The sequence below is a fragment of the Corvus hawaiiensis genome, chromosome Z (genome assembly GCF_020740725.1).
Source record: "Corvus hawaiiensis isolate bCorHaw1 chromosome Z, bCorHaw1.pri.cur, whole genome shotgun sequence".
NCBI classification, from domain to species: Eukaryota; Metazoa; Chordata; class Aves; order Passeriformes; family Corvidae; genus Corvus; species Corvus hawaiiensis.
In genome coordinates, this window is record NC_063255.1 from 53,808,190 (window position 1) to 53,834,156 (window position 25,967).

The window sequence follows — 25,967 nt, forward strand, 5'->3', positions numbered from 1 at the left end:
CACCTTCATATGAAACCATTCTCAAGGTGATACTAATAAAATATGTATGAGATTTTGCAGGCCACAAAACCCTCTAAAGTACAACTCTGACCTCAAACATGCCAGTGTGAGATGCCTTTACAGCCTGTTTACCTATTGGATCTCAAATGAAACAAAGGGAAAAGACAGAACTAATGGTGACAGGAAAAACCTATGTTTGGGGGTTTTTTGGTCTTTTTTTCCCCAAAAAACCCTAGTATCATATGGCACTAATTTGTAGGTCCAGCTACCTCTGCTTGTTTCAAGTGACATTTTTTTGCCATTTGAAACTGTACAGATGTAAACAAGGACCTGGAAAACAAAGTAGAGGACTTTCTTTTTTAAGCACAACTAATAGAACAGTTTGGCAGACTAAATTACACACACATGGAATTTCATTAGCTTATGATGAATGTGCCCAAGTTCAGCTGCTTTTGCCAACTCTTGAACCTAATTCTACAGCACCAGTAAGTAAAAGATGTATTTTGATAGATTATTTCTTTTTTAAATGTAAGTCCATATATTTTCATGGGGCTGTAATGAACAGTAAAGGGGTAGTACGAAATAGCTCAACTACTTAACAAATAAATTCATGAGTACCATAAAAAAATTGAGGAAATCACAGTAGCATTCAGTAACTCTAAAAACATACAGAGATGATTACCCATAAAAACTCAGATCAAAGATAGCTTAAATTTAAAAAGAAGAATAAAGGATAAAAGCAAGCAAGTGGCAAGTCTTCTAGCTTTTTATACCACAGATTCAACTTTGTATCTGAACAGCTGTCTGAAGTTCAGGACTCTAACAGCAATAGAAAATTGTAACAAGAATAAAACATTTCTTCTGGCTTCCATTAAGTTTTTTCTTTTTTAGTACTATAATCAACATCTAAGAAGCTTAGATTTAAAACATCCATGACTGCCAAATTACTAAAATAAAAGTTTCAGAACTTACATGACTCCTACCTTTATCTAAATATACTAAAATTTAAGACAATACTATGCTGCTCACATACTGTATACAAACAGTGAGAAAATAGGTAGTACTGAAGAACTGTGTCGTCCTATTTCATCCATAGCAAGAAAATGCAACTTACAGCAGTACTAAAAATTTAAATTGCAACCAGCAGTTCTAGTGAAAAAAAAAAGCACATAAAGTATTTTTTTTTCCCCCAACTGTAGGATTTCACAGAACACTTTCCTACCATCATTCCATTCGCTGTAAGCTTTCACAACAAACTTCTGACCATCCACTGTGAAAAACTCTTTCTGAGCAAGAGCTTTCCCACCAGTGCTGTGGTTTTCATAGTTTCTCACTGATTCATTACAGGAAGAATTTCCACCACCTATGACACCAACTAAAGCCCAGGCTTGCCTGTGAAAATCAAAAGTAAATGTTTAAATAGAATGGCCCTTAAAAAATTCTTTACAAAACTGGGAAAAGACAAGGAGCATAGAAGACATAAAAACCCCTTTTGCTTGCTCTTCCAAACTAATTTTAAAATGCAACTTCAAAATGTAGAGGAAAATGGGCAAACTTAACTGCAGAGAAAAATAGTTTAAAATGATTTGGTGTCCTATACACAAATTGGCAAATACTAGAGCTCTTACTGGAGAAGACTTTCATACACATTTTTAGTAAAACATTCAACAAGATACACATTTTTCCAAAAGCAAATCGCTAGAGCTGAGTGACAAAAGCCACACAGGATCCTACTCCCAAACAGCTTTAGCAGGGCACAGGCAGAGCAGGAGTCAGTGCCAATGCTCCTGCCATAGACCCTTGCCATCAGCCAGCAACACCCCAAAGGAGCAGTCAGGACTCCAGTGGACCACATTTTCATCAGGCCAAGAGGGATGGACACAGCCACAACAGCCACCGGTGTTTGCCCCAGTGCTGGACAGGCAATAGCTTTTGCACCTTTCAGGATGCTCACATCCAGAAAAGGAAATGCATGCTGTTACATAACCTTTGTACAAGATATCACTGATGTGTGAGTGTTTAGAAATTAAAAGCAAACCACACACCACAGCAAGCTGCCACTAAGTTCAAAAAAACAACTTTATTTTGCTGTCCTTTACTGCTCTGTCATGCCATAACCATGTGTGCAAAGGAAGACGTCGAGATCATCTATTAAAAAGCCAGACAATTTTGCATCATTAAAGTTGAATCATTCACTCCAAGTGAAAACAGTGTCAGCTAGCCGGACTGCAGTCTGTTGCTAATGGTTGATTCAAAGGCAGATAATAAAACCACCTTCAATCCAGCTGCCTTTATTTTAACCCTTCTTGATGTTTTTGTTGATTGGGACAAAAAGGCCAAATTTAGAGTTAACATGTTCACAGGAGTAGTAGATAACTGAGCCAGTTTTTCAGCAGCAACAGCAAACAAGCTGAACATCTCACATAGTGACATTTAAAATAAAATTATTTTGATGCATGTTTTGCATTCCATGTGTTGCAGAAGAGGGAGAAGGGGAGAGGGCTGTAATGGAGTACTCACTTCCATGCTGCCTTTCACTAGCTTTAGAGGTTTAAGAAAATGACCCTGCTTTTCCTGAGTGAGCCATCAGGGAGAGCTTCTCACCTATCTTCCACTGCAGAACAAAATAATTTTATGTGCTTACAGAGCGTCTACTGACTAAGGAAAGCAGACAAGAATCAGTTCAGCAGAGAAGAAAAAAGGCTGCTTCTTCCCAGTTACAGGTTGAAGAAGCTCCTCATTTCAGACAAACTGGTGCAGAGGCCACAGGCAGAAACCTACACCTCTGAGGACAGGTTGGGCTGGCTGCACCACAACCTGAACAATCTGAAGCCACACAGGCTTTGCTGCTTTCAGGAAGTGGTATGCTACTATAGGACATCCAGGTCTTGGCACTTTTGGCCAAACTGCTTCAGAAGCAAGAGCATTCCATCCCACACCCCTGTGCTTACACAGCCAGGGATACAAATGTACTCCTGACAGGAACTGGGGTCAGAACATGCCATCCTGACTGACACCCAGCCCGCTTCTGCCAAAGCACAGGGAGGAAACTAAGTGGAATCCAGATGTCAGGGGACAGTGAGGGATAAGAATGGAATGGAAAAACTAAGTGACCAATTTCCTGGAAAACACTGGACAATACAAAGAGGTTATACAACACCATCTCAATAGAAGACGAAGAACAGACTGACAGGCAGCTAGGAGACTGGGTATACTTTTCACTTGTATTGCCAACACAGGAATCACAGAATCGTTTAGGCTGGTAAATACCTCTAAGACCATCAAGTCTAACTTTGACCAATGGCCACCTCGTCACCTACACCACAGCACTAAGTGCCACATCCAGTTGTTTCCTGAACACCCCCAGGGATGATGACTCCACCATCTCCCTGGACAATCTGTTCAAATGCTTAACAACTCCTTCCATTAAGAAATTCCTCTGATGTCCAACTGTAAACCTCCCCTGACACAGCTTGAGGTTGCATCCTCTTGTTCTGTCACTGGTTGCTTAGGAGAAGAGGCCAACTCCTACCTGTCTTGTAGAGAGTAATAAGGTTCCTCTGAACCTCCTTTACTCCAGGCTAAACGCTCTCAGCTCCCTCAGCAGCTCCTCAAGACTTACATTCTAGACCCTCCCGCAGCTCTGTTGCCCTTCTCTCAACTCAAGCCAGCACATCAATCTCTTTATTGTAGTAAGGGGCCCAGAACGGGACACAGGACTCAAGGTGTGGCCTCATCAGTGCCCAGTACAGAACTCTCCCTGTCCTGCTGGCCACACTATTGCTGATACAAGCCAGGATGCCATTGCCCTTCTTGGCTCCCAGGGCACACTGCTTTGTGTTGCCCAGAGCAGTGTGGACAACCTTCTGCAGCACAAAGCCAAGCTCAGAACACACATTGCAAAAAGCCTTCGCAACAATTAAATGAAGAGCACAACTTTCCTGCTGTAATAATTCCTGTTTTATCTCTTCTACTGACTCACCATCCAAATCCTGACCAACTGAAAAGAATGGCCAAAAGATATAGAAACACCTTGTAACTGCATTTCAATTACAAAACAATTTTACAGGTCAGTTCCTTTGAAAACTCAATGGAGAGGTAAGGTACTTTTATTTCAACAGTGCAGGAGTATGAATAAGATGTTCGATACCTGGGATTAGCAACCCTTAGAAACAATGTTTTGGGTTGGAAGGGACCTTAGAGATCATTTAGTTCCACTCCTTGCTCCTCCAAAGTCATACAAATTAAAAGCTTCACCTAGCAACTGTTATCTATCCATGTCTTAGAACAAGAAAAAAAAAATCCTTGCTGCTCCCAGTTTTAATTTCTATAACGAACAGTGAAAGCAAGCAATTACAAGTAAGTAATGAAGTCTGTCACACAGATACCAGTCTCTGCACTGTACTGCTAACTGAATACTGTTACTGCAGCACTGTGTACAACAACAAGAATTCTCTGAATACTTTATGAACTGTCAAAGTTCATAAAATCCCCCACAGGAGAATCTGCATGTCATCTTCACTCAGAACAAAAGAGAAAATAAATTACTTACCTGTAACTTAATCCTCTGACAAACTTACTTCCCAGAAGATTTTGAATAGTCACTCTGGTTTCCTCCAGAAGATTTTTAGCAGCTGAATCTCCTACAGCAATAGCAATAATGCGACCAGGATGTCCATTTCTCAGTAAATTCTGGAGTTTTAAGCTTTCTTCAGCAAATTCATGAGTATCAAATTTCAGCACTTCCAAAACCTCTGCAGTATCCTGATCGATCACTCTAACATTTAGTCCTCGGGAAAAATTCTTTTTAAATGTATAATGACCATAGGCCAGCCCTGAGAAATATACAGTCTTTGACAGAAGAGTCCATGATACCTTCTGGTGCCCATGCAACTCCAGCGTTCCTTCAGGGCCCACGCCAATAAATTTTTGGCCAAATTCTGGCACATCAGCACCTTCGTTTGACTTCCCATACAAAATAATAGTTGCTTTGGATTTGTAGCGGCATTTCTCTGCTCCAACATGAAGCATTCCACCATCCTTTATCAGGATAAATCGAGTTCTCAAGGTAATATTTTTAGAACCTTCTTTATCGTCACCAAAAACAAGTAAACCTAAAGGAAAGGAAGTATTTCTGTACATCAAAGCAAAATTCAGAAAGACTCAAATAACCAAGTTCTGCAGTAACAACAACAGAAAAATTACAGATTTATTTTTCACACCCATGAATTAAGTTGTTATGTTCTTACATGTATTTAGGAGTATTTGGGAAAGTAACTGCTACCAACTGTGATTTATCTTTCTAAGAATTTGCTGGTTTATTCCTGTTTTTTTTCTGCCCTTTTGATAGGATTACTAATATACAACAGTTACCATTGGAGGACAAACAGATTTAGTACCAGAAAGGCTACTAAACAACCTTGTTTTACTATATTGCACAGAAAACTACACCAATGCTGCACTGAAAAGATACTAGAGTGGTTATTCATCTTTTGAATTATATACCTGACCTGGCAGCAGGCTGAAAAGTAAAAAACATGGGAACTGGTCAATAAGCTGCAAGATAAAGTTTCAACATATTTTTATGTAATCACAGAAGCGAAAAATATGCAAACACTGAAGCAAGAGGTTCATCTTGCTATTTCATACCTCCATCCTGTATAACTACAGAGTGTACTGTAGCATCTGAGTTCAGACGAAACAAATCCCCTTTTCTGATAGTAACTCGTTTTTCAGGATCTTTTCCAGGGCTCCAGTTTTTAAGGCGAGGGTTCTGATCAGGACAGTTCTCTGCAACACAGTGTGAAATTCAACTTTTAAAAAACAAGCATCATCATATCAGTCAAGGCAGCATTAGGATGAACACAAGTAAGAAAGAGTCAGTCACCCACAAAGGACTCCCACCTCCTTCTGTGGTTTCAGTACTACAGTCATTGTATTTGAATAGCCAAAAAGACACCTGAAAAATAGCTAAAGTCTCAGGGGTAGGAAGGTATTCCTTTATCGAATTAAACTACTGTTGACCACACATTGTTGACCATAGATACTTTTGAACCCCAACTGATTTTCTTCTTACTTGCTGGATCACCTGTAGTAGATGAGCAGAGATAAGTGGAATGCAGTCAGACACAGAGCAACCATGCTGAGCACTGGAAGTCTTACACTACTAACTAGGATAACTAACATGGTTGTAAAGCATCTAAGAATCTCACCTCCTCAAGGTCTCAACCGTGTCAGAAAGGCTAATCCCTTCTTACTTTTAAGCATCCAAATCATTATTTAAGGGGAAGCTTGCAGGAGGGACAAGACACCCTTAATATACTTAGTATAAAACCTAACTACCTAGAGCAGTTTCCCAGGAGATAGAACACTTGGGTCTAAACTTAAACATTTGTATCCCTCAGGAAGTCAGCTTAAATACCAGGCTACAAACTACACAAGAGCAGAGACACAGGCAATCCTTGCTGGAAACCCTGGCACTACACAGGCAGTAACACGGAGCTACAAGGCCAGAGAAGGAGAGGCAACAGCAAGAAGTGTCAGGCTTGCGTGATTTCAGACAAAGTTACAGCAATGTAGTATTTATACTACACACCTCTAGCAAATTAAGCATCTGAGTAATGTGGAAGCATAGACATACTGTAAAAACTGGAAGCCATATTCCTTGGATTATCTTACCAAAATTAAAAATAAATATTAAAAAATTAAAATATTGAAGATATTTTTCTTATGCAAAAGACAATCAAAAAGATGCCAAAATAAACATGTTAGGAGAGGCCAACTGAGGGTAACAGCCAAAATAACCTTTTCACATCCTATCTTCTGGAGAAATACACCCCCACTTCTGAAATGCTCCTTCAATGCAAAAAGCTGTCAGAAATAGTCCATTCTTGCAGCATCTAAAGAAATTAATATCCACAAGTTTAATACAAGCCAGCCTTAGTTTTGCTAACAGAAATATTTTTCCTTTGCTATTAACTCTCCACATTTCAAATCCCTCCCAACTCAGGAAACCCACATAAACCAAGATTTGACTACCATTGGGGAAAAATTAGCAAACTGCAGAAAGGGCAAAAGGCATACAAGTAGTATTATAAAAATAAAAACAAAATAAAATCTTTTGGGAGAATCCTATGAAGACATCTTTTAGAAAATGTAATTCAACATGAGGGAAAGCCAAAAAGCAAGGAGAACTGCAATCAGCAAGACTGCTGAGCACACACCAGATAAAGGCAAGTCTACTGCCTGATTCATGCAGAGTCCCTAATCCCTTTTCCCCAGACACCACACACACAAGCATTGTGAAGAAACACTTATTTCCTGGCTGGTAGCAAAGGGCAGTGTGAGGAAACCATGAGTCAGCAACCTGATGACTTCTGCTTAGTGTGATTCACAGAAGAGCAGATCTAGTGACCATGATTTTTCTGTTGAATCAGAAAGAAGAGGTATAGAACAGTAACTAAAAAAATTATAGTTTACAAATCTATTGTACATTACAATCCAGCAAGAAAGCCATCAGAATCAGAAACAGGCACTCCTGTAATGCAAACATGCTTTTGGGGCACAGTGGGTCAACTTTTTGGCAAGCAGATCATATGTATTTAGCAAAAGTATTTTGAAATTCTCCCTTAGCAATTGTGGTGGGTTTCATGAAAACATAAAATATTTAGAACTTCACCATATGTTATCTCCAAAATTACCGAGTAGATTTTATAGATGATAGTTATTGCCTTTAAAGTTAAATAAAAACAGAAGCACAGACCAGAAACTGTTAGGTAGTGATGACCTTGCCAAATTTAGCCACTAACGTTGAAAATTTTTCAAGTCAAGCCTCTGCTTCAAAACACTTCTGTAAAAATGGAACCTGAAGCATTCCTTAAGGTTTAGTTGCTTTTATTAGAGTTGGGGGGAAAAGTAAAATTTCTACAAATGGTGGAGGAAAAGTACACCATTCACGAGAAAATGTCCTGACAAAAAAAACCCCAATGCTAGAACTTTTCATGGAGTAAGCAAATGAAATTTGACAGGAGAAAAAGACAGGCAGGAAACAGTTCTTGAGCTATAACTAAACAGTTCCTTTCTACCTGTTTAGACACCACATCTGGAGCTTTTAAGGCCTCTGGAAAAAAGTAATCAGTGCTATATTCTGCTCAGCAGAAGTTTATCAGACTTCTGCAGCTAAATTTTCTGAGGATTCTGTTTGCCCTGGCCAAGTCCAGCTGAGAGCTTCAAGAGTGAAGAACTCTTCCCTGGAAGTCTCCCCAGCTTGCCATTCTCCTTGCATCAGAAGCCTGGGGAAATGGGGAAGGAAACTGCATTTCCATTGCTCTCCCTGATCTCCAGTGTTCAGGACTCCTTAGATGAGTTAGGAGTAAATGCCAGGAATACAGAAGCAAGGAGGAAAAAGAAACCAGCTGACAAGCAGGAACAGAAACGCTGACAAGCAGCATCCTCCCTTCAGGGAAAGTATGGTGGAGGTTTAGGATTTACGTGCATTTACTACCAAGTGTCACATTCCCTCCACTGCCTTTTAAACAGCCATTACAAGTTCTGACAATACGGATTTCCAATTAGCCCTGAAGAAAAGCACACCTAACAGGAAGTGGTGTCATTCGCTGCAGTACCACATGTGCTTGGGTCAGAGGTAAACACATTAACATTTCAACCTGCTGGGGAACTTTTGGGGAGCTTCTGCAACAACCATACTGCAAGACTGAAACAACAGCCAGACTTTCCCTGGTGCCTGTAGCAGTTTCTCTTGTGTCAGGGTTTCACAATATCATAGAATAAATAAGGCTGGAAGGGACCACAGTGGGTCATTTGGTCCAGCCTCCCTGCTTAAGCAGGGTCATCCCAGAGCACATTGCACAGAATTGTGTCCAGACAGTTCTGGAGTATCTCCAGTGAGGGAGACTCCACAGCCTCTCTGGGCAATCTGTGCCAGTGCACAGTCACTCATACAGTGAAGTTCTTCCTCATATTATGGTGGAACTTCTTATTAACTCTTGTCCTATTGTACAGTACCACTGAGAAGAGCCTGGCTCCACCCTAAAGTATTTCAGAGAGTCATTTGGGTAAGTCACCCTTCGGTCTCCTCTGGAATTTGTCTGTAACCAAAGCACTTACTGCATATGTACCCATTAACAGCAATCTAGATCATAACAGGAATAACCTTCCATTTACTAGTCCCTAAGGTTTTATTGATTTCCTTCATAATTATTAGGAAAACTCAGTCTTCATCCAAGGAGGTATATCAGCAAGCCACCACCAAGAGCACTTCAGCTGGAAGCATTTTGTACTGTATCTGAAGTCTTCAGCTGCTTATCTGATTTGTTCAGCCTGTATTGCACTGACTTTGGAAACAGCATCTTTTTAATTACTATGTCAAAAGCCACTGAGAAGTCTCTTATTACAACAGCCAACAGTTTCAATTCAAAATCCTGTTTAGCTTTTAGAAACCTGACTACTGCCTTAAAAAATCTAAACAAACTCACCAAAACAACCCATACTGCAAACTGTACTACCAAGATTTAGCAACTGCACCTCACAGCATCTTCTAGGAGTAACTGGCTAGAGGGACATACACTTTGTGATCACATCACCTGTTGATGCTTTACAACCACTGACACATTTCAGAGATTCTCCAAATTCCGCAGAAGCTGCCCTGTTTTCTAAAATGAGCTGAAAACAAAAAATCAGGGCTCATAGATCAAAAAAGGTCCCTGCCCAATTTGCATATAAACAAAACAAACACATACTATTAGCATACGTTCTCAGAGATTTTTTTAAGTGATTTTACTTTAACATTTTTTTACTATCTTCCTTAGTTACTGCTTAAACAGATAGGATTTAGTGTGGTCTACAATTTGTGAACCTATAAGACAGCTTCTGCAGACAAAAATAATTATAAAGCATTCATGCCTCTTTCTCCCCTCACCAGTAATCTTTATTTACTGCTATGCCTTTCTATTTCATGTAAGTAAATCAAACCACGCATAATAAAAACAACACAGATAACAAAAATGGGAGCTGATCTTTGCCCCCAAACTCTGCCTCCTTCGATGTTAAAATCACAGTAAGTGTCCTATTTTTGCACTTAACTTTCAACATTAATCCTGATGCTGAATTACTGAATTATGCTCACAGGTAGCATAACTTCTAGGGATTATTTTCTTTGCAAAAGAACTTACCATCTGGAGCATATTTTGAAGCTATTCCCAAAAAAATCCCCAGTGCAACAAAAAGTGAAAGGCTAGAAATGGCAGAGCAAATGAGAGTATTTTTATGCCTGTTGGCTTCTGCCTGTCGGCGGTGCTGCTCCACTGGTAGGGACGGGAGTCTTGTCTGGGCTTCTTGTCTCGCCGAGGTAAATTCTGCTGCAGCATGGCTCTGCGAAGGCGGCGGGGGACGGAGAGGGGCAATTCTCCCTGGGACATATCCCGAAGACCTGTGACTGCTCCCATTCTGAGGACGGAGGAATGCAGGGGAGGTCCCCCTGGTATCAGTGCCTTGCATGTTATAAAGTCACTGGAACACGCACACACACACACAGAGGGAAAAAATAAAGAGACAGGCTTTCAGAACACACATCAAAATGCATAAAACAAAAAAAAAGGACAACAAAAGGCAATTTTAAGCCACATATGTCAAGAACAGCCACTGAAGCTGGGACTATTTACAAAGTATCAGTCACCTGTTACTGGTCACTTGCCATGGAATAACTGCATCGAACAATAGCATACGTCTTCAACAAAAATTCAAAAGCATGTGGTGTGGGAACCCAGTACAGCACACACCACTTCTTCATAGTTCCAGTGGGTATTTTTCACAGACTATTTTCACAGCTAACTTGTAGTATGAGATTAAGAAATCAGCTGAACAATGACAAAGCTAGCAACTCCTGCTTCCCCACAATTATGCAAAGAATGTCTAAATGTACTTTTTCTGTACACAGAAGCTGAACAAACTCACCACTTTCCCTTGTGGAAAAGAAGCTGAAAAAAGACAAGCCTGCCTTCTACACTGGAAGCCCTAAAAGCTATTTAAATTTTATATACAAAATACCAAATACTATTTTATTTCTAGTCATGCTGATGCAACTTTGTGAACCCTTTTAATAAGCTGAGGTGCATAGAGCTGTCAAACTCTTAATTTACTCACAGTATGATTCAATTGCTAGTAAAGGTGCATCAGGAACGATTCTGTAAGAAAGTCACCTACATCTTGTTCAGCAAACCTTGTAATTTTTCTCACTGCTGAGATGCCTGGCTTTGGACACGAAGTCTGGAAGCAACATGACTGCTTCAGATCTTTGTACCTACCACGCAGAAGTGAGTGCTGCTTTTATTTCAGTTACTAGTACTGTTTCCATCTTCTGAAGTACATCAAGAGGAAAGCGTACCAGTGCCATCACTGCCTCACCCATCTTCAGCAGCAGTTGTAACTCACCACACTTGTCTAGTTTAAGAGACAAACCTGCATTTGACTGTTTTCTCTGGTTTTCCAGTCAACAGTGTTGTACAGAGTATTCACAAAGCTGGTATAATTTTTCTTCCTCAAAATGATTAACATTTCTTATAGATGGAATTTTTGGATAAAGATGGTCAAGTTTCAGTTAACTGAAACCTAACTTTTGAAACCAAACCCTGAAGAGGATTTAGGCACAAGTAGTGTATTAAACAGCAAAGTTTAGGAAAAATAAAAACTACTGATAATGGGGGAGTATAAAGATCCTCTTTCTGTTCCATTAACAAAGGGAAGTCTGAGCCATACTCTGAAGTGTCAGGCACGCTGATGAAGGAAGAATGTGAGAACTGTAATCTTATTCTGAGAAGTAGCAAAGGAACCTTTTGTCCCACATGCCGCAAAATCTGATATGTCACTGTTTCAAGGAAAAAGAGCTGTTACTACTGAACAGGCTAGATTACTCTTTCATGGGAGACAGTGCACCCCCAGACGTATGCACAATGACAATGAAGGCACTGAAACATTAACTGGAGTAGCTATCTCAGAATGCAAAAATTATTCCGAGTCCTTCAGAAGTGCTTCTTGCACCTGCTCATTATAAAAAATTAATTTTCAGCATTCTCCTTTCTGTTCTTTGACAAACTATTTCCCAAACCTAATCCTCTGCTCTCAAACTTAACTGCCCAATGAGTCATGTGTACTGTGGAACAGTTTGCTTTAACCTCATGTGCTTTTACACTCAACTTGTCATCTCTCAGCAGTGAAAGTAATTTCTGTGTTTTAGATGTATTAAAAGCTGACTAGAGATGGAGCTTTTCAGCTAATTCAAAGACAGTATTTATGTCTCGCTAAACAAATGCTGGACTAGCTTCTTAATTAAACATTTTAAGAAATCTGATCCAGCATTGAGGGTTTTTTTTATGGTTTGAAACCCCAACACCTTAAACTTGGTTAAGTTTTCAGCTATGACATTTATCTGTGACACTGAGGAAATTACTACAGAGCTCATTATAGTGTAATACCAACAGTTAAAAAGTTTGTTAATTACTCAGCTATATCAACTAAATTCAGATTGGCTATGCAAGACTTGAAATAGTTTTACAAAATAATTTTACCATAGTTTTGCCCACCAAAGCCTCTTAAAGTACTGCCAGACCTCTAAAGAAATAATAAAAAACAAACAAACATTCATTACAGCAGCCATTGGAAACAATTGTGTCATATTTCAAGCGTATTTTTTGTTGTACAAAGCATTGCGCTTCGTTTGCAAACCTCATTTTGGCAACTGTAAAAGGTTTTCAACTATCCTGCTCAAGTGAAAACACAGGTCACCCCAAGGACAGGTGGGAAAGAGACGGCAGAATTGCTGTCTTAGCCATTATAAAATAAAAATAATGAAACTAAGACATAAGGAGATACTTAGCATATTCTAAAGACTCACCATACAGTTTTCCATTACAACAGGAGGAACCATTGCAATACTCCCTTCCCTCTTCATGTGTTATTTGAAAGTCTCGCTGAAAAAGGATCTCTTATATCCTGTTGAGCAGCTACTGGTTTTTTTAAAAGACAGACTGATAATCTGATTCAAATTATTGGCTTCTTTATTTCCACTCTGAGGAAGCCTTCAGAGAGCACCACATAAATGCATGTATAGTAATTGGCTGTATGGCCAGTTATGACCCAAAGAGTGCAGTTATTTGGCTGCACAAATACAGTGCGTCACAAATACAACACAAATTTTACTCTGCAAATGAATTTACAGAGTAAAATGCAGGACAAAATAGTCAAACACCTGAATGATGTAAATACCACATTTGCTTGCAAGTTCCCATGCATCTGAATTTTTCCACGTTTCCCTTTGACCTGTGCCTATGCTGTGGTCTCCTACAGGAACTCATGATCTGGGCATCACTTCCTGATGGTCAGTCCCAGACAAGAACACCACACACTTTTGCAATCGTACTGTGGTACACAGGATGATGCAGTATTTTACTTTGCTGCTTGCTTCACAGTGCTTTCAATAAGAGTCAAGTTCTCACACCACATAAAACCAATTACTTAGCATTTATACAGAGCTGTATCTGTACAAATGTGTTGTAACACCACTTACTAATGCTGCTGTTATACTATTCCCAAACTTCTTGCACATCAGAGTATTATGCAAGATTCAACACAGCTTTTAGGCAGGGCCACACTTAAGCATGTGCTTCCAGCCCATCAGTAGGAGGGAAGCTTCCAATGCACAGACTCAGCTGGAGTATCTCAGATGCTTCAGCCCACGATATATCTGGAGTATCGCCACCCATCTGCTGGATGACTGCACTATTTGCATATCACTCTTTTGCAAGAGGAGGGCTACTCCACACAATCCAGGTTTCTGCTCGTGCACCCCTTCTTACAGCATGAGCAAGCAAACAAGTACTTCTCATGCTGGTCATATCAGGCAACACATCTTAAATTAAAAAAAAAAAATTAAAGGTTTATTTTGCACAGCTTCCAAGTGAAAACAGTGAATACCTGCAAGCCCGGATCTGTCTACAGAGCATCTGAGCAAACAGATGTGGACAGCAAATCCCAGCAGGCAGACAGCAGTGAGCTGCTGAACAGGCTGCAACATCTCCCATCTCCTCAAGAATTCCTTCACCACTTTTAACATGTGCTGCTACCACACACTCATACAACCCACATTGCTCCACATGGTCAGAAACTGGAAACATGTACACACTGTACAACCAGGGGATAACATATGAACCTCCTGAGACGTGACTGTGTGCTTGGAAGCAAGCAGCATGCTTATCCGTTGTTCATTTTGGGGCTGGAAATTGGCTTCTTTTACCAGATAACTCAAAACATCACCTGACACCACCCAAAAAGTGAGAAAAATACCAAGATATTTTACATTTCTGTGTTGCCAAGTGCTAACTGTAAAAAAACATGTCAAACGTGCTAAAAAACTCCCACACTACTCCTGCACTGTCTGAAAACTTAGTGAAGAAAGTTTGCTTACTTCATACAGTGCAAAGAAATTAATGCTTCTCTTGAAGCATGCTTTACGGATCACAGGTCTTAAAAGTAAAACAAAAGAGAAACCAGAAGAAATGACACACTTCTGTTGATCTGGGCCACCAAACACCACCAGCTCTACTGTTGACCTATCATCACACTGTCTAGCCTCAGAGTATATAATTCCTGCTAAGGAAAAGACTGAGCAAAGGGTGGAGGAAAACAACACATACACAAAAAAATATTTCCCCATGCAACATAGTACCACAAAAGTTATTACTACTTTCCTGGTAGAGGCACTTGTCTGGTATAAAACCAAAGGGCAGTGAGAAACCCATGAAAATGGAAAGAGACAAGAACGCAGTATTAAAAAGCTCCTAAGTAGAAACAATTATTGAACAGAAAGTGATGTAAAGCAAGCTCCTAAAGTATGACATACACACCTTTACAGACCTTCAAGCTGGTCAACTACAATAGAGATACTAATGTCAATGCTCAAGTGCTTTGGAAGTCCCCAGTTCAACAAATCTCAACCTCACTAGTAAGAATGATTCCAAACAGGGTGCCCACATGCTTTCCTTTCCATGCCCACATTTTCTCATACTGCCTCATTCTGAAATTACACCTATTCACTAAGACAATAAACAGCATATTGGAAGGAACCTACTTTTCCACCCATGCACAAAAGCTGGAAAGAATACGTACACAGTAAGATGCACTGCTACGGTTAAGTAACTGTTGGAAATCACAAAATTTATAAAAGCCTGAAAATCTCAGCTGAGTTACAAAAAAAAAAATCTGTAAAAACTCTACTGACATCTAGACACATATGCTGTTTTCTGCATGCCACTACCAAGTCTTTTCCCTTGCCCACCACTTTCAGAAGAAAATCAGAGCAAAAATCAGCAAGAAACAGAGATATAAGAATGGTAGAAGTTACAAAACTTAAAAGATAAGCTTTATTGCACCAGATTTTCTGAATTTCCTGCATAGCAACTACTAATTTTTAGTGAATTTCTTGGCACTTAGAAAACATGTAAAATTCCATGATACACAACCACTTGAGCCAAGGTCCACATTTCTTAAACCGAATCTTTCAAAGTACAGAATCACAGAATTACTTCAGTACCACACATCGAGAGACAGAAGTGAAAGCATGCCTTATATTTATGGTGAGAGAGAAGGCCTTTAGATAGAAATAAACTTCATCAGCTGGTCTAATGAACTCTAGGAGAACACAAGTCTCTCTCCAGTTCAGAAGCAAATTTCAAACTTATATACAAGAAAGGAAAGTTGAACTACATATGTTTAGGTGATATGCAAAACAGTTAAGCTATTATCCATGGATTAGAAAGGATGATGAGGTGAGGGGGAGAGAATAGTCAGAAGATTCCATTCCAAGGGAAACAGGTAAACAGACACTCTGGAATAGAATTTGTCTGTGGGAATAAGTATGAAATTATGGTCAAATAAAACCATTCTCATGTCCATGGCTGACAGCATACAGGAGAGCCATGAATTTCATTCCTACCCTCCTGTGCAGGTGTTTGGCAGATCACTAGTAAGGATGAGACAAAGCTCAGATGGTATTTGTACAAGAAAAATGGTTCCCTGTTCCAATGACAACTGGGCTTTTGTCCTTCACATACAGTTTGTGTGAACAAGCTCTGCAGCACTCACCTGGTTTCACTTACAGAACATTTGATGCAGCAGATGAAGTATGTAATTTTGCAGAAAGTTTACGTACAAAACTTAGGGATTTTTGTAGTGCTGCAGAGATGCGTCTTACTGCAGAAACTGCAGGGACATGTTTTTTTCCAGTTCCTAGACACCAAACATCATCCTGTAAGCCTTCAAGAATTCTTAATTCACCCGAAGACACTGCAATTTTCAGTCTGCTCAAATACAACTGTAGTAGCATCAGGTCTTGCCCACTGAAACAAAGAAAAGTAAGCCAGAAGCCACAGCAAACTGTAGTCAGTGTATCTAAAATGGTGTCTGACATTTCCAGCGAATTCCCTCTTTTCCTTCCTTTGTTTCTTTTTGACACAGTTTATCTTTATAAGTTACTTATAAATTGGAGAGCTCTACTCTGTTTTTCATTCACTGTTTAAAAAATAGCACATTCTGCTGGAGGAAACCATGCAGAAACAAGTGAATTATCAACAACTTAAATACAGCACATCCAAGAGCACACTAGGAAATATGGCACATACTGAAATAGGAAAAATGAATGGAATAATTTTCACTGTTCCACTTTCAGAAATGAAATGTTCAATAATTTGTGTAAGAGATCAAGAGTGGAAACTCGCATTTTAATCACCCATCTGCCATTAGCTTGCTGCATGAGTCACAGCTTATTTGGGTCCCAAGCCTGTAACATGAGAAAAAAAGTGGTCACTAGCCTCACAGGGACTTTGTGATGGTTAGTTTAGAGAACGCTTTGGCCTCAGCTCAGTGATGCATCTGAGTACCAGCCTACTTTTAAGTAAATAAATAGCTACACTTAAGTCAACAACTTTCACCCGAAAGTGACGGATTTGCCTTAGAGAAGGCAAATTCACCTTAGAGAACCTGAGTAAGACGGTAGGGGAAAAAACCAAATGAAAACCAGGGAAAAACACTTAAACTACTTCTCATATTGACAATAAGAAGTGGAATACAGGTATTTGTAGTCTCTAAAAAAAACCCAAATCCCAACCAAAACAGCTACACCTTAGGACTTCAAAGTGGAAAATTTTTTGTGTAATGGTATTACACTTCAGAAAAGTAAAGTTGAGTTCTGGCACTACCTTGAATCACTAGGCCTACAATCCTCCTCCAAAGAGAAAGGTAGTAAGATTAGATATTTATTACCAAATTAGAAAAGCTCTTGTAAATACATCATAAGCATATATGAAAGCACAGAATATAACAGGAAGTGTGGGAAAGAGTCAGATCCAATACTTAGCTTTGGTTAACCGACATATGCAAAAATACTCCTGAGTGTACTCATACGATCACTTAATCATCAAAGGGTTGTCATGTTCAAATTATTTTAAACATGAATCGGTATCATAACATGCTCTCTTCCATATCAGCATGTGGATTTCTTTCTTTCTTAGGCAAAGCTGTTAAGTTCTTAGAATTTTTTCTTCAGTCCAACTCAAGCTTCAGTAAATGACATGTCACCCCTTATTCTGCATACTTGAAGGACTGTCTCTGCAGATTTTAACTGCATCAACCACAAAAAAACAATGCTGCTTGAAAAGCTGAATTGTTGCAGCTGCACACCCACATTCTTCTGTCTTGCATTTGTATGAGCCAAGTTAAATGAGTCTGCATTAAAAAATAATTAAGAGCTCCAAATCACATCCAATCACATCCAGTGTGAACACAGCTGGGACATCAGCACCTCTTAGCTCTTTGAACTCCCAAAGGATTTTTCATCCTGGTAATGGATGACTTAAGAGAGAAGCTATATGACACAGGTCCATAGAGTCAGAAGTAGCTGGCAGAATGCAAATTACGTTTCATGCCTCTTCCAAGAAAGAAAAAAAAAGATGACACTGAGAAGTCTGTGAACCTGACTCAGTGCTGTATGCTCTGGACTTCAAGAATTTACATAGGTTCAGAGAGCAACAAGGGTGCAGAAGAGAAGTCAGCTGAGAATTATTGGATAAATAACACTTTTGAGTTTAGGAAGTCCTTGGAATGCAAGCTTTTTGAGGCTGAGAGCAGTAGCATCACCATGCAGTAGCCTCACCAGATGGCTATTACTCATGACTGTCAAACACTCGGTAATTGCCTGGATGGCCACTTTGCCTGATGTGATGTGGTCACTCTTCTACTATGCTTTAAGATCTCATTTAACTGTCTTTTGCCTTCACTTTTCCAAAATCCCCTCTCCTCCTCTAAGGACCAAATCCCCCTCAATTCAGCTGCTGCAATTGCCTGCTGAGATCAGCAGCACAAAATACACCCTCACCTGATTGTGTACACTACCTGCCAAACTGATACACAGTAGCCGAAACATAGTACAATTTTCATTTTGCTGTAGGAACTGTGGCGATCCAGCAGAAGGGCACAGCACTTGCCAGCTAAATGCATGAGGGCACAAGGTCTTGTGTAAAGTGTGTCTACTGATGAACTAAAGAAGAACAACTTGACTGTATATGTGAATGCTAGCATACCCCATGGCTCTAAGGTATCACAGAAATCACAGAACTATGGGTAAATTAAGTCACTGTTCCTTTTTCATCAGGCTCTCAACTGACAATGTGATATGTTCGTACAATTTTATTAAAGAAAAAACATTCTATCATTGCCCTTTTATTAAAAACACAAACAGCATATTTGGGATATCTCAAAATATCAATCTTCAAACAGCAAAACAAAGCCCCGTAATCCACCATTAAGTATGCATTCTGCTGAGCTGGTGGCTACATTTGTATTTTGGCTGACTACAGTAAATTCCATTCTAGGAAACTCCAAGAACTCTGCAACCAACTGCCAAGTACTGCAACATCCTGCCAGGTATAGCTAGTCATCTTACATGACTGCAGTACTCTTTTTATCATGTTCTTCTTAATCCCATATGAGAAAAAGATAGAAGAGCTACTAGCACATTCCCTTCCGTTAACCTACTTCACAAGAAAGCAATAAAACCAGTTACAAGTTCTAAAGTATGCATTCTTTAATGCCTTCAGTATTTCCTTTCCGTATTGGCAAATACATCGCTTTTCTCCCTCACATCTTTGCTCAACTTTTCAACTCTTTTTCCACTTTCTTTCTCAGTATTACTATTCCAAGAAAATACTTCTGTGGAAAAACACCCACATCTACAAACAATTCATTCCCATTTGTCTTGCCAAAAATAACTCCATTAAATTGATAGTGAAATCCCTTTCGGTAAGTTGAGAATGGATCAAGTCTAGTCACAATTTGACTCCAAACAAGAAACTGCAATTTACAATACAGACTTTAACCATGTTTTGATGCATACTGTAGGTGATTCTACAGAACAGCCTTATTAATGCAAAGTATGAACCTTACTGATATACTTCAGATTACACTCCTATGGTTTAATTTTTTAATATACAGAAAGTGAGATTTACTAGGCAAAAATTTTCCCACTAGTTTCTGAAATTTTTAAATCACTGGTGCATGCACACAGAAGGTGAAGAACAGTTCATCGCAAGCACTGTGGGACAGGTTCCCTTGAAGTCACACATGATATGACCCATGAGGGAGCTCCTTCAGCCGTGGGGCAGGGGTAGCAGGGGTGTGCCCTTACAGCTGTGGAGGCTGCAGCATCGGCCTCCAGCAGACAATGGGGACAGGTTCCCTCTCCTCCCCAGCTTCCCCCAGCTCCAGTACAAGGCAGAACTAAGAGGAGATGAAGCTCCAATCCTAGCACAGGGTAGCTGGAGCCTTCCCACATGTAGAGAAGCAAACAGCTCCCTCCTATCCAACAAGTAAGACAAAATTGAGTCACTGCTCCTTTTCTGCAAACAAGACTTCCCCAGCAAGAAGCTGAATTGACTTACCTCAAAACACACAAACACAGTATGCTAAAACTGTTTAATAAAACTTTTCTGAAACATGCTGGACATATAATAAAGGAATTTAATGACTGGGCTTTGTATTTAATGCATATTAAAAGTTACCTGTAATTAAAAAACATTTTTAGTCCTGATGGTCCAAGGCAATGATGCCTTTTCCTGGTCTTAAAATCAAGAGTCAAACATGGTTAGGAGGGAAAAAAGCATTTTACCTTGGTATTTATTTTAAGGATCCTTAGGTGCACTACGTCCAGGTCAAATGCACCCCAATGCACACTGCAATGCCCACCCCCAAAAGATCTGGTATAACATTATAGGTCTTACTAACCAGCATATCTATCAAAAATTCCCCAATGAGAGGCCTGAATGAGCCCCCCCTCCTCCCCAAGGAACCTTCTCCTGGATGGTTCTATCTTAGTTTACATAATGTGTTCTGGAGAGGACCTTGGGGTCTGGGGCACACTAACCCCTACCTATGGAGCTTCCAAAACATTTAGTCTCCTAGTTGAACAAACAAGTCCAAGAATGTAGGCAAAAAGCACTAAGAATACAGAAGTTGTAAAAAAGGTATAATGGGTATAAAAGAAAAGGCAAAAAATCTTCATGGCATCAGCATGCAGACATTTCTTTGCAACCTTGGTGGTAAGGATGTTGAAGTATTTAAGTCAGACTGAAAAGCACCTGTCCTGCTGGACCCTGTCATTAATCAAGGAAATAAACCTCCTAACTTCATTTGAAATACAAGCTACTCCAATATGTATCAACACCAAAAAAAAAAAAACCGAACCAAAAAACAAAAAACCCAAAAACCCTGAGCAAAATAACCAAGACAGTCCCACAGCTTGTGCTCTACCTGTTTTTATATTCATGCCTTAGAGGAAAAACAACCTTATTTGTTCCCCTGGTTTGTCAACTTGTGAACTGTGCCACCAAAAGGCTTCCAGTGCTTCCAGTCACAGGAGTTGTAACAGCTGGGAGACCTTTAGTGGATTACACAGGGCCTTCTGAAAACAATGATTTTTACAAGAGACGCCACCATCTCCTACTAGTTAGTGTCTCTACTAACAACAAGTCAGATGAACTTGCTAAAAGCTTCCAGCCAACCCTCAACACCACATTCCCCACAAAATACTGTGGGGCTAATGTGTTAATATTCGTAATTAAAAAAACCTACAGTGTGCCACTGAGAAACATCTATCCACATCTCAAAACAGCACACACCACAGCTCCTGCTGAGATGCTGAACTTCAGAAGACACTCTCATTTTAGCACAGACCTCACAAGACCCCTTGTCTTTGTCCTCTTCCCCTCCACATTCTCTTTTTTCTTCCTGAATCCCTCTGTAGCTGGAGGCATTACTTGTGCTTTACATATAACTTATTTCTCTGGCCTCTTTGCCTAGCTCAAGTCCCTGGCATACAGTCTGCCGGATGCTGTATTAATAGAGAGAGTGCAGGAGGAGCAGGCCCAACAAACTTGATCTGGTAGGAGATTTCACATCCATGCTGGCAGTGCACAGGATCCACGCAGACAAAGCACCTCGAAGAGCTATAGACTCCTACGAACAAAGATGAACCTCCCTCCTCCTTACTGCTACCCATGGGCCATTTCACACCACCAGCAAGCCACGGCAATCTTTTTCTGTGATTCATTAAAACAGACTAACGCCACACAAAAATACAAAGTACTACTTTATACTCCTTATTACATTGTCTTTGTCAAGCCCCAGCTCCTATTTTGTTTTTAGAACTACTCAGAAACATAAAATCTCTTTTTTTTTAAGGAAACCGTGCCACTAAATACACATGTAAAATACACATGTAAAATACAAATAAGGGTAGTATCTTCAGCACACAGCCCTCATCTAAGATGTGATGTCGCACAAATGCAGCGCATTAATCACTGCACACCCGCTTTTCCTAGAGGGGCTGCGATGATGTACAACTCTCAGTGTTTCTTCCGTGCCTCGGGGCAAGTAAAGCAGCTGCTGGTTATCAGTCACAAGGACGGCATTCCACGACAGCCCAAGCACTCGCGTATGCCTATGACAAGTCCGAGCGCAGTCACGCCGCGATGCGGACCTGAGCCCAGTCGCTCTCCACCGCGATCCCGGCAGCATCCGACCAGGCGCGCCAACAAAGCCGCGGCCCGAGGAGCGCGGCCCCGCCGCCGCACCTGCCGCGACCCCGCGGAGCGGAGCGAGGCCCACACCTGCCGGGCACGCGCGACTCCTCAGGGCGGCCGCACCCGCCTCCGGCTGCCGCCCGGCCCTCCCCGCCCCGCCGCCGGCTGCTGCCGCCCCCGCTCCCTCCTTCCCTCCCCTCCTGCCGGCCCCGGGAACAAAAGACGCCAGTGCGGCGGAGCCCGGCTGGCGAGGCGCGGCGGCCCGGCCCTCGCCCCGGCACGGCCCGGCCCCGCGCTGGTCCCGGCCGGGCCGGGCGCGCTCTCACCTGGGCCCGGCGCGGCGGCGCGCTCAGGGCGGCGGCGGCGCGCTCAGGGCGGCGGCATAGCGCTCCCCGCCCCGGAGACGGCGGGAGGCCGCCGGCTGCTCTCTAACTCCGCCGCTCCCCGCCTCGGCTGCCGCCCTTACGCAATTGGCAGCGGCCGCAACCCCGCGGGGCTACCCAGATCGCGGGCCCCGAGCGGAGGCGGCTGCGCCCCGCCGCCGCAGCCCCGCCTCCCACGCTCCCACCGCCCCCGCGCCGGGGGAGGAGCGGGGCCGCCCGCCCGCCCCTCGCCCGGCCCGGCCGCACCTCAGCTCTGCGCTCCGCCGGGTGCTGCGCTGCCCGGCTCTCCCCTGGAGCTCCCCCGCCGGACTGTATGCCTAGGCCCTCCCGCTGCTACCGGGGGACCAGGTGCCGCCTCCTGCAGCGCCAGGGCCTGGGGTGGGCAAGTGGAGGCACAGGGTAGTTTGCATCCATGCCCTGACCTACGGCTCTCCTCTGGGCAGTGTGGAGAAGAGCTGACTGGCAGCTCAAATACTGGACACGGCGTTAGATACCGATGTCCGAGTTAAAGTAATAGTAATAATAGTAATAGTAGCAGTAGTAATAATAACAATAATAAAATAATAATAAATCCACAGTATAAGCACGCAGGTGCTGCCTGGGCGGTGTGAAATTTGCGCGAGGTACGAGAGCAGTTGAAGAGCCAGGCGGCAGCGAGGAAAGATAGTGTGCTGTCTCCGGAGGGGCAGCGGGGAGCGATGGAGAGACACCCGGAGCGCATGAGAGGCGACAGTAGCAGAGAGCAGAGACACGCGGCAGCTGTCGGTACGTGCAGGCTGAACTGAGTTACTTACGGCGGTTGTAGTCCGGGCAGTCTGACCAGGGCAAAGAGCTGACTGGAAAACCTGACTCCACTTTCTGATTTTTTTTTTTTTTTAATTTTGTGTCAGGTTTTAATGTTTTTTAAGTAAAATCAAGCTAAACCCAAAAAATGTTCTGAATTTCAGAGAACCGCTGCCTGTAGCTGTTACATAGCAAAGAGCATCAATTGGTGTAGACATTCAGAGGAACTGTGAAGATTCAGGGCACCTCAGCCTCTCAGGCTGTCTGCTTTGATGTAAGTCTGACAACGGACTTCTCTTAAGTCTGGGACCTCCCACCATTTCCGTGCACCGAGGTTGGGCCACACTCATTACTAATGAGACAGTAAAAAAAAAAACAAAACCAAAAACCAAAAAAGACACCCTGATCGTATTCAAGATGCTTCAATGAAATGCTTCGGGAAATACAAACGTTTCCCAACATAGTTATTTCCTTGGGAATATTACAAACAGATGAATACAAAGTAATAACTCACTTGTGTGTCTATGAACACTGCCCTACTTTGGCTCTAGCGATTTCCTCTTTGTTTACGAATAAGCATAGCCTGTGTGGTGTGCTTATAGCATATGGAGACATCTAGCGCCTAAATAATAGACTGCAAATCAGCTTCATTAGTCTGAAATCTTGGAGATCACAGCTGAATCCATTGCTTGCAATATTTCACCCTAGGACTGCTGGGTGCGGAGCGGTTTTACCGCAAACTGTCACACCACTGAATAGCAGCTGCCGTGGGCAGGGACTGTGGTAGAATAAGCAGCTGAACTAGCTCAGGAGGGAGCTGTGACTGCAGCTCTGCTGCACAGCTTGAGCTTCAGGCCTGAGATTTACAGCAGTAATTGACTCAAGACAGAGATTTGCCTGTATAGACACGAAAGGTGTTGAGACAGTTCCTAACTTGCCCTTGCCACTAAACCACAGAGAGGAAAGCCCTTAGGTGTATTAATAAGACAGTTTCCTCTTGGCTTTGATAGTGTTTCTCTGTTTCTATTCTTTCTTTGCTAGCCCAGGAGCACAATCATTCTAACACATATAATTGTAAATCTTTGCCTCTTTTCAACAAACATATGCAAACTGAATACTTAGATTTGCCAATTACTTTGGCTAAAATTAAATTGAATAGTAAGCATTGCTTATCTACTGGAAAGATATTACTATTGTATTTCCGTCCAGGATCAGAGAGTATTCACTTTTTTATATACTTGTGTAAAGAAAGAAGAAATACAGACTGCTGATCAACATTCTCAGCCAGAAGCCTGAAAACAAGCTTGTTTCAGTGATACCCATGTAGATGTTTTTGCCAGTACGACTATATAGGGGCATAAAGTAAAACATTTCTAGACGCTTAAATAGTCTGAAACAAAATGTATTGCATTATGTATGTGTGTGTGTGTAGGAGTGCACGTGTGTGTATATTTTAGACAACTGACATAATACGTTTTTTTCAGTCTCCGGCAAGTCCCAAACATCTTTGAGCTGCGAAAGCACTAGATCATAGGACCATAGAAAAATTAAGGCTGGAAAAAACGTTTAAGATCATTAAGTCCAACTGTCAACCCAGCACCACCACCATGTTCACCATTAAACCATGTCCACAAGTGCTATACCCACAGGTTTTTTGAACACATCTGGGGATCGTGACCCCACCACTTCCCTGGGCAATCTGTTTCCATGCTTTACAACCCTTTCTGTGAAAAAAAAAAAAAAAAAAAAAAAAAAATCCAAACATTTAATCTAAACTTCCCCTGGTGCAACTTGAGGCCATTTCCTCTCATTCTGCTACTTGTTACCCAGGAGAAAAGACTGACACTCACCTTACTATGACCTCCTTACAGGTAGTTGTAGATCTCTTACAGAACGGAATTATCACCAAACAACTACAATGTCTTTAAGTGATGGATACATTTGAATAAAACAATCCCTAACCCTGTAAGTATGCAAAATATTAGACTTTGAAATTACCTGAGTATTTGAAACCTCTCTATCAAACCCAAATGGTACACTAAAGCATTAGTGCTTCTGCATTTGATATGATTAGTTTCTTCACACTGCTTTGGGTTTCAGCAGACAAAAGGTAGGTAAAGTGTATAAACCAAAGTTTAAAACTGGCAAAAGATGGATTTGAAAGAGATGATTGATGCCATCACTATGGTCTAATGATTTCAAAATAAGTGAGAATGAAGCAGCTTTTGTCCTTCTGAATAAAAAGAGGTACTAGGAGAGAGGAGGGAGTGAGTTAGGAAGCAACAGGAGGGAGTAAGTATTGGTAGTTACCAGTTAAAATTGTGTCCTCTCAATTCCCGTGGAGGTCCTTAGAAAATACTGCTGTTGGTCTATTGAGATAAGAGAGCAAATGTACATATTTCTTTCCTTACTTAAGCCTTTCTGGCATATCTTCCAGGTACTCTGTGGTAATACTTTTTCCATATAGTAGCCATGTTTTAAATTATCATAAAAAACACACAGATTTTTAATTAACTTTCTGGGAGTTTAGCACATGTAGCAAAATAAAAGTTAAATTATTGAAAGAGTACAATGGCTGCCTAGGCTGGGGGAAGGTTTGCTCTCAGTAAAAGCCTGATCTTACTTTGACATACTGTGCTTCAACCAAAGGTAATAGCAGTTA

General features: G+C 41.3%; 1 protein-coding gene across 3 annotated transcripts in view; it reads right to left on the reverse strand.

The window, feature by feature from the left end:
• Positions 1-23,544, reverse strand: part of CEMIP2 (cell migration inducing hyaluronidase 2) — a 51,277-nt gene extending 27,733 nt beyond the window's left edge. Inside the window, exons 1-5 of one of the 3 annotated variants that reach the window (XM_048291316.1) lie at positions 23,317-23,544; positions 10,191-10,527; positions 5,650-5,790; positions 4,553-5,114; positions 1,223-1,392 (exon numbers count right to left, since the gene is read on the reverse strand). In XM_048291316.1, coding sequence (XP_048147273.1) covers positions 1,223-1,392; positions 4,553-5,114; positions 5,650-5,790; positions 10,191-10,515 — 1,198 coding nt within the window. In that variant the 5' untranslated portion in view covers positions 10,516-10,527; positions 23,317-23,544. Of the gene's footprint in view, positions 1-1,222; positions 1,393-4,552; positions 5,115-5,649; positions 5,791-10,190; positions 10,528-22,465; positions 22,667-23,316 lie in introns of those variants that run through there. The other 2 variants (XM_048291315.1, XM_048291318.1) reach the window with 2 other exon arrangements.
• Positions 23,545-25,967: the final 2,423 nt, after the last annotated feature.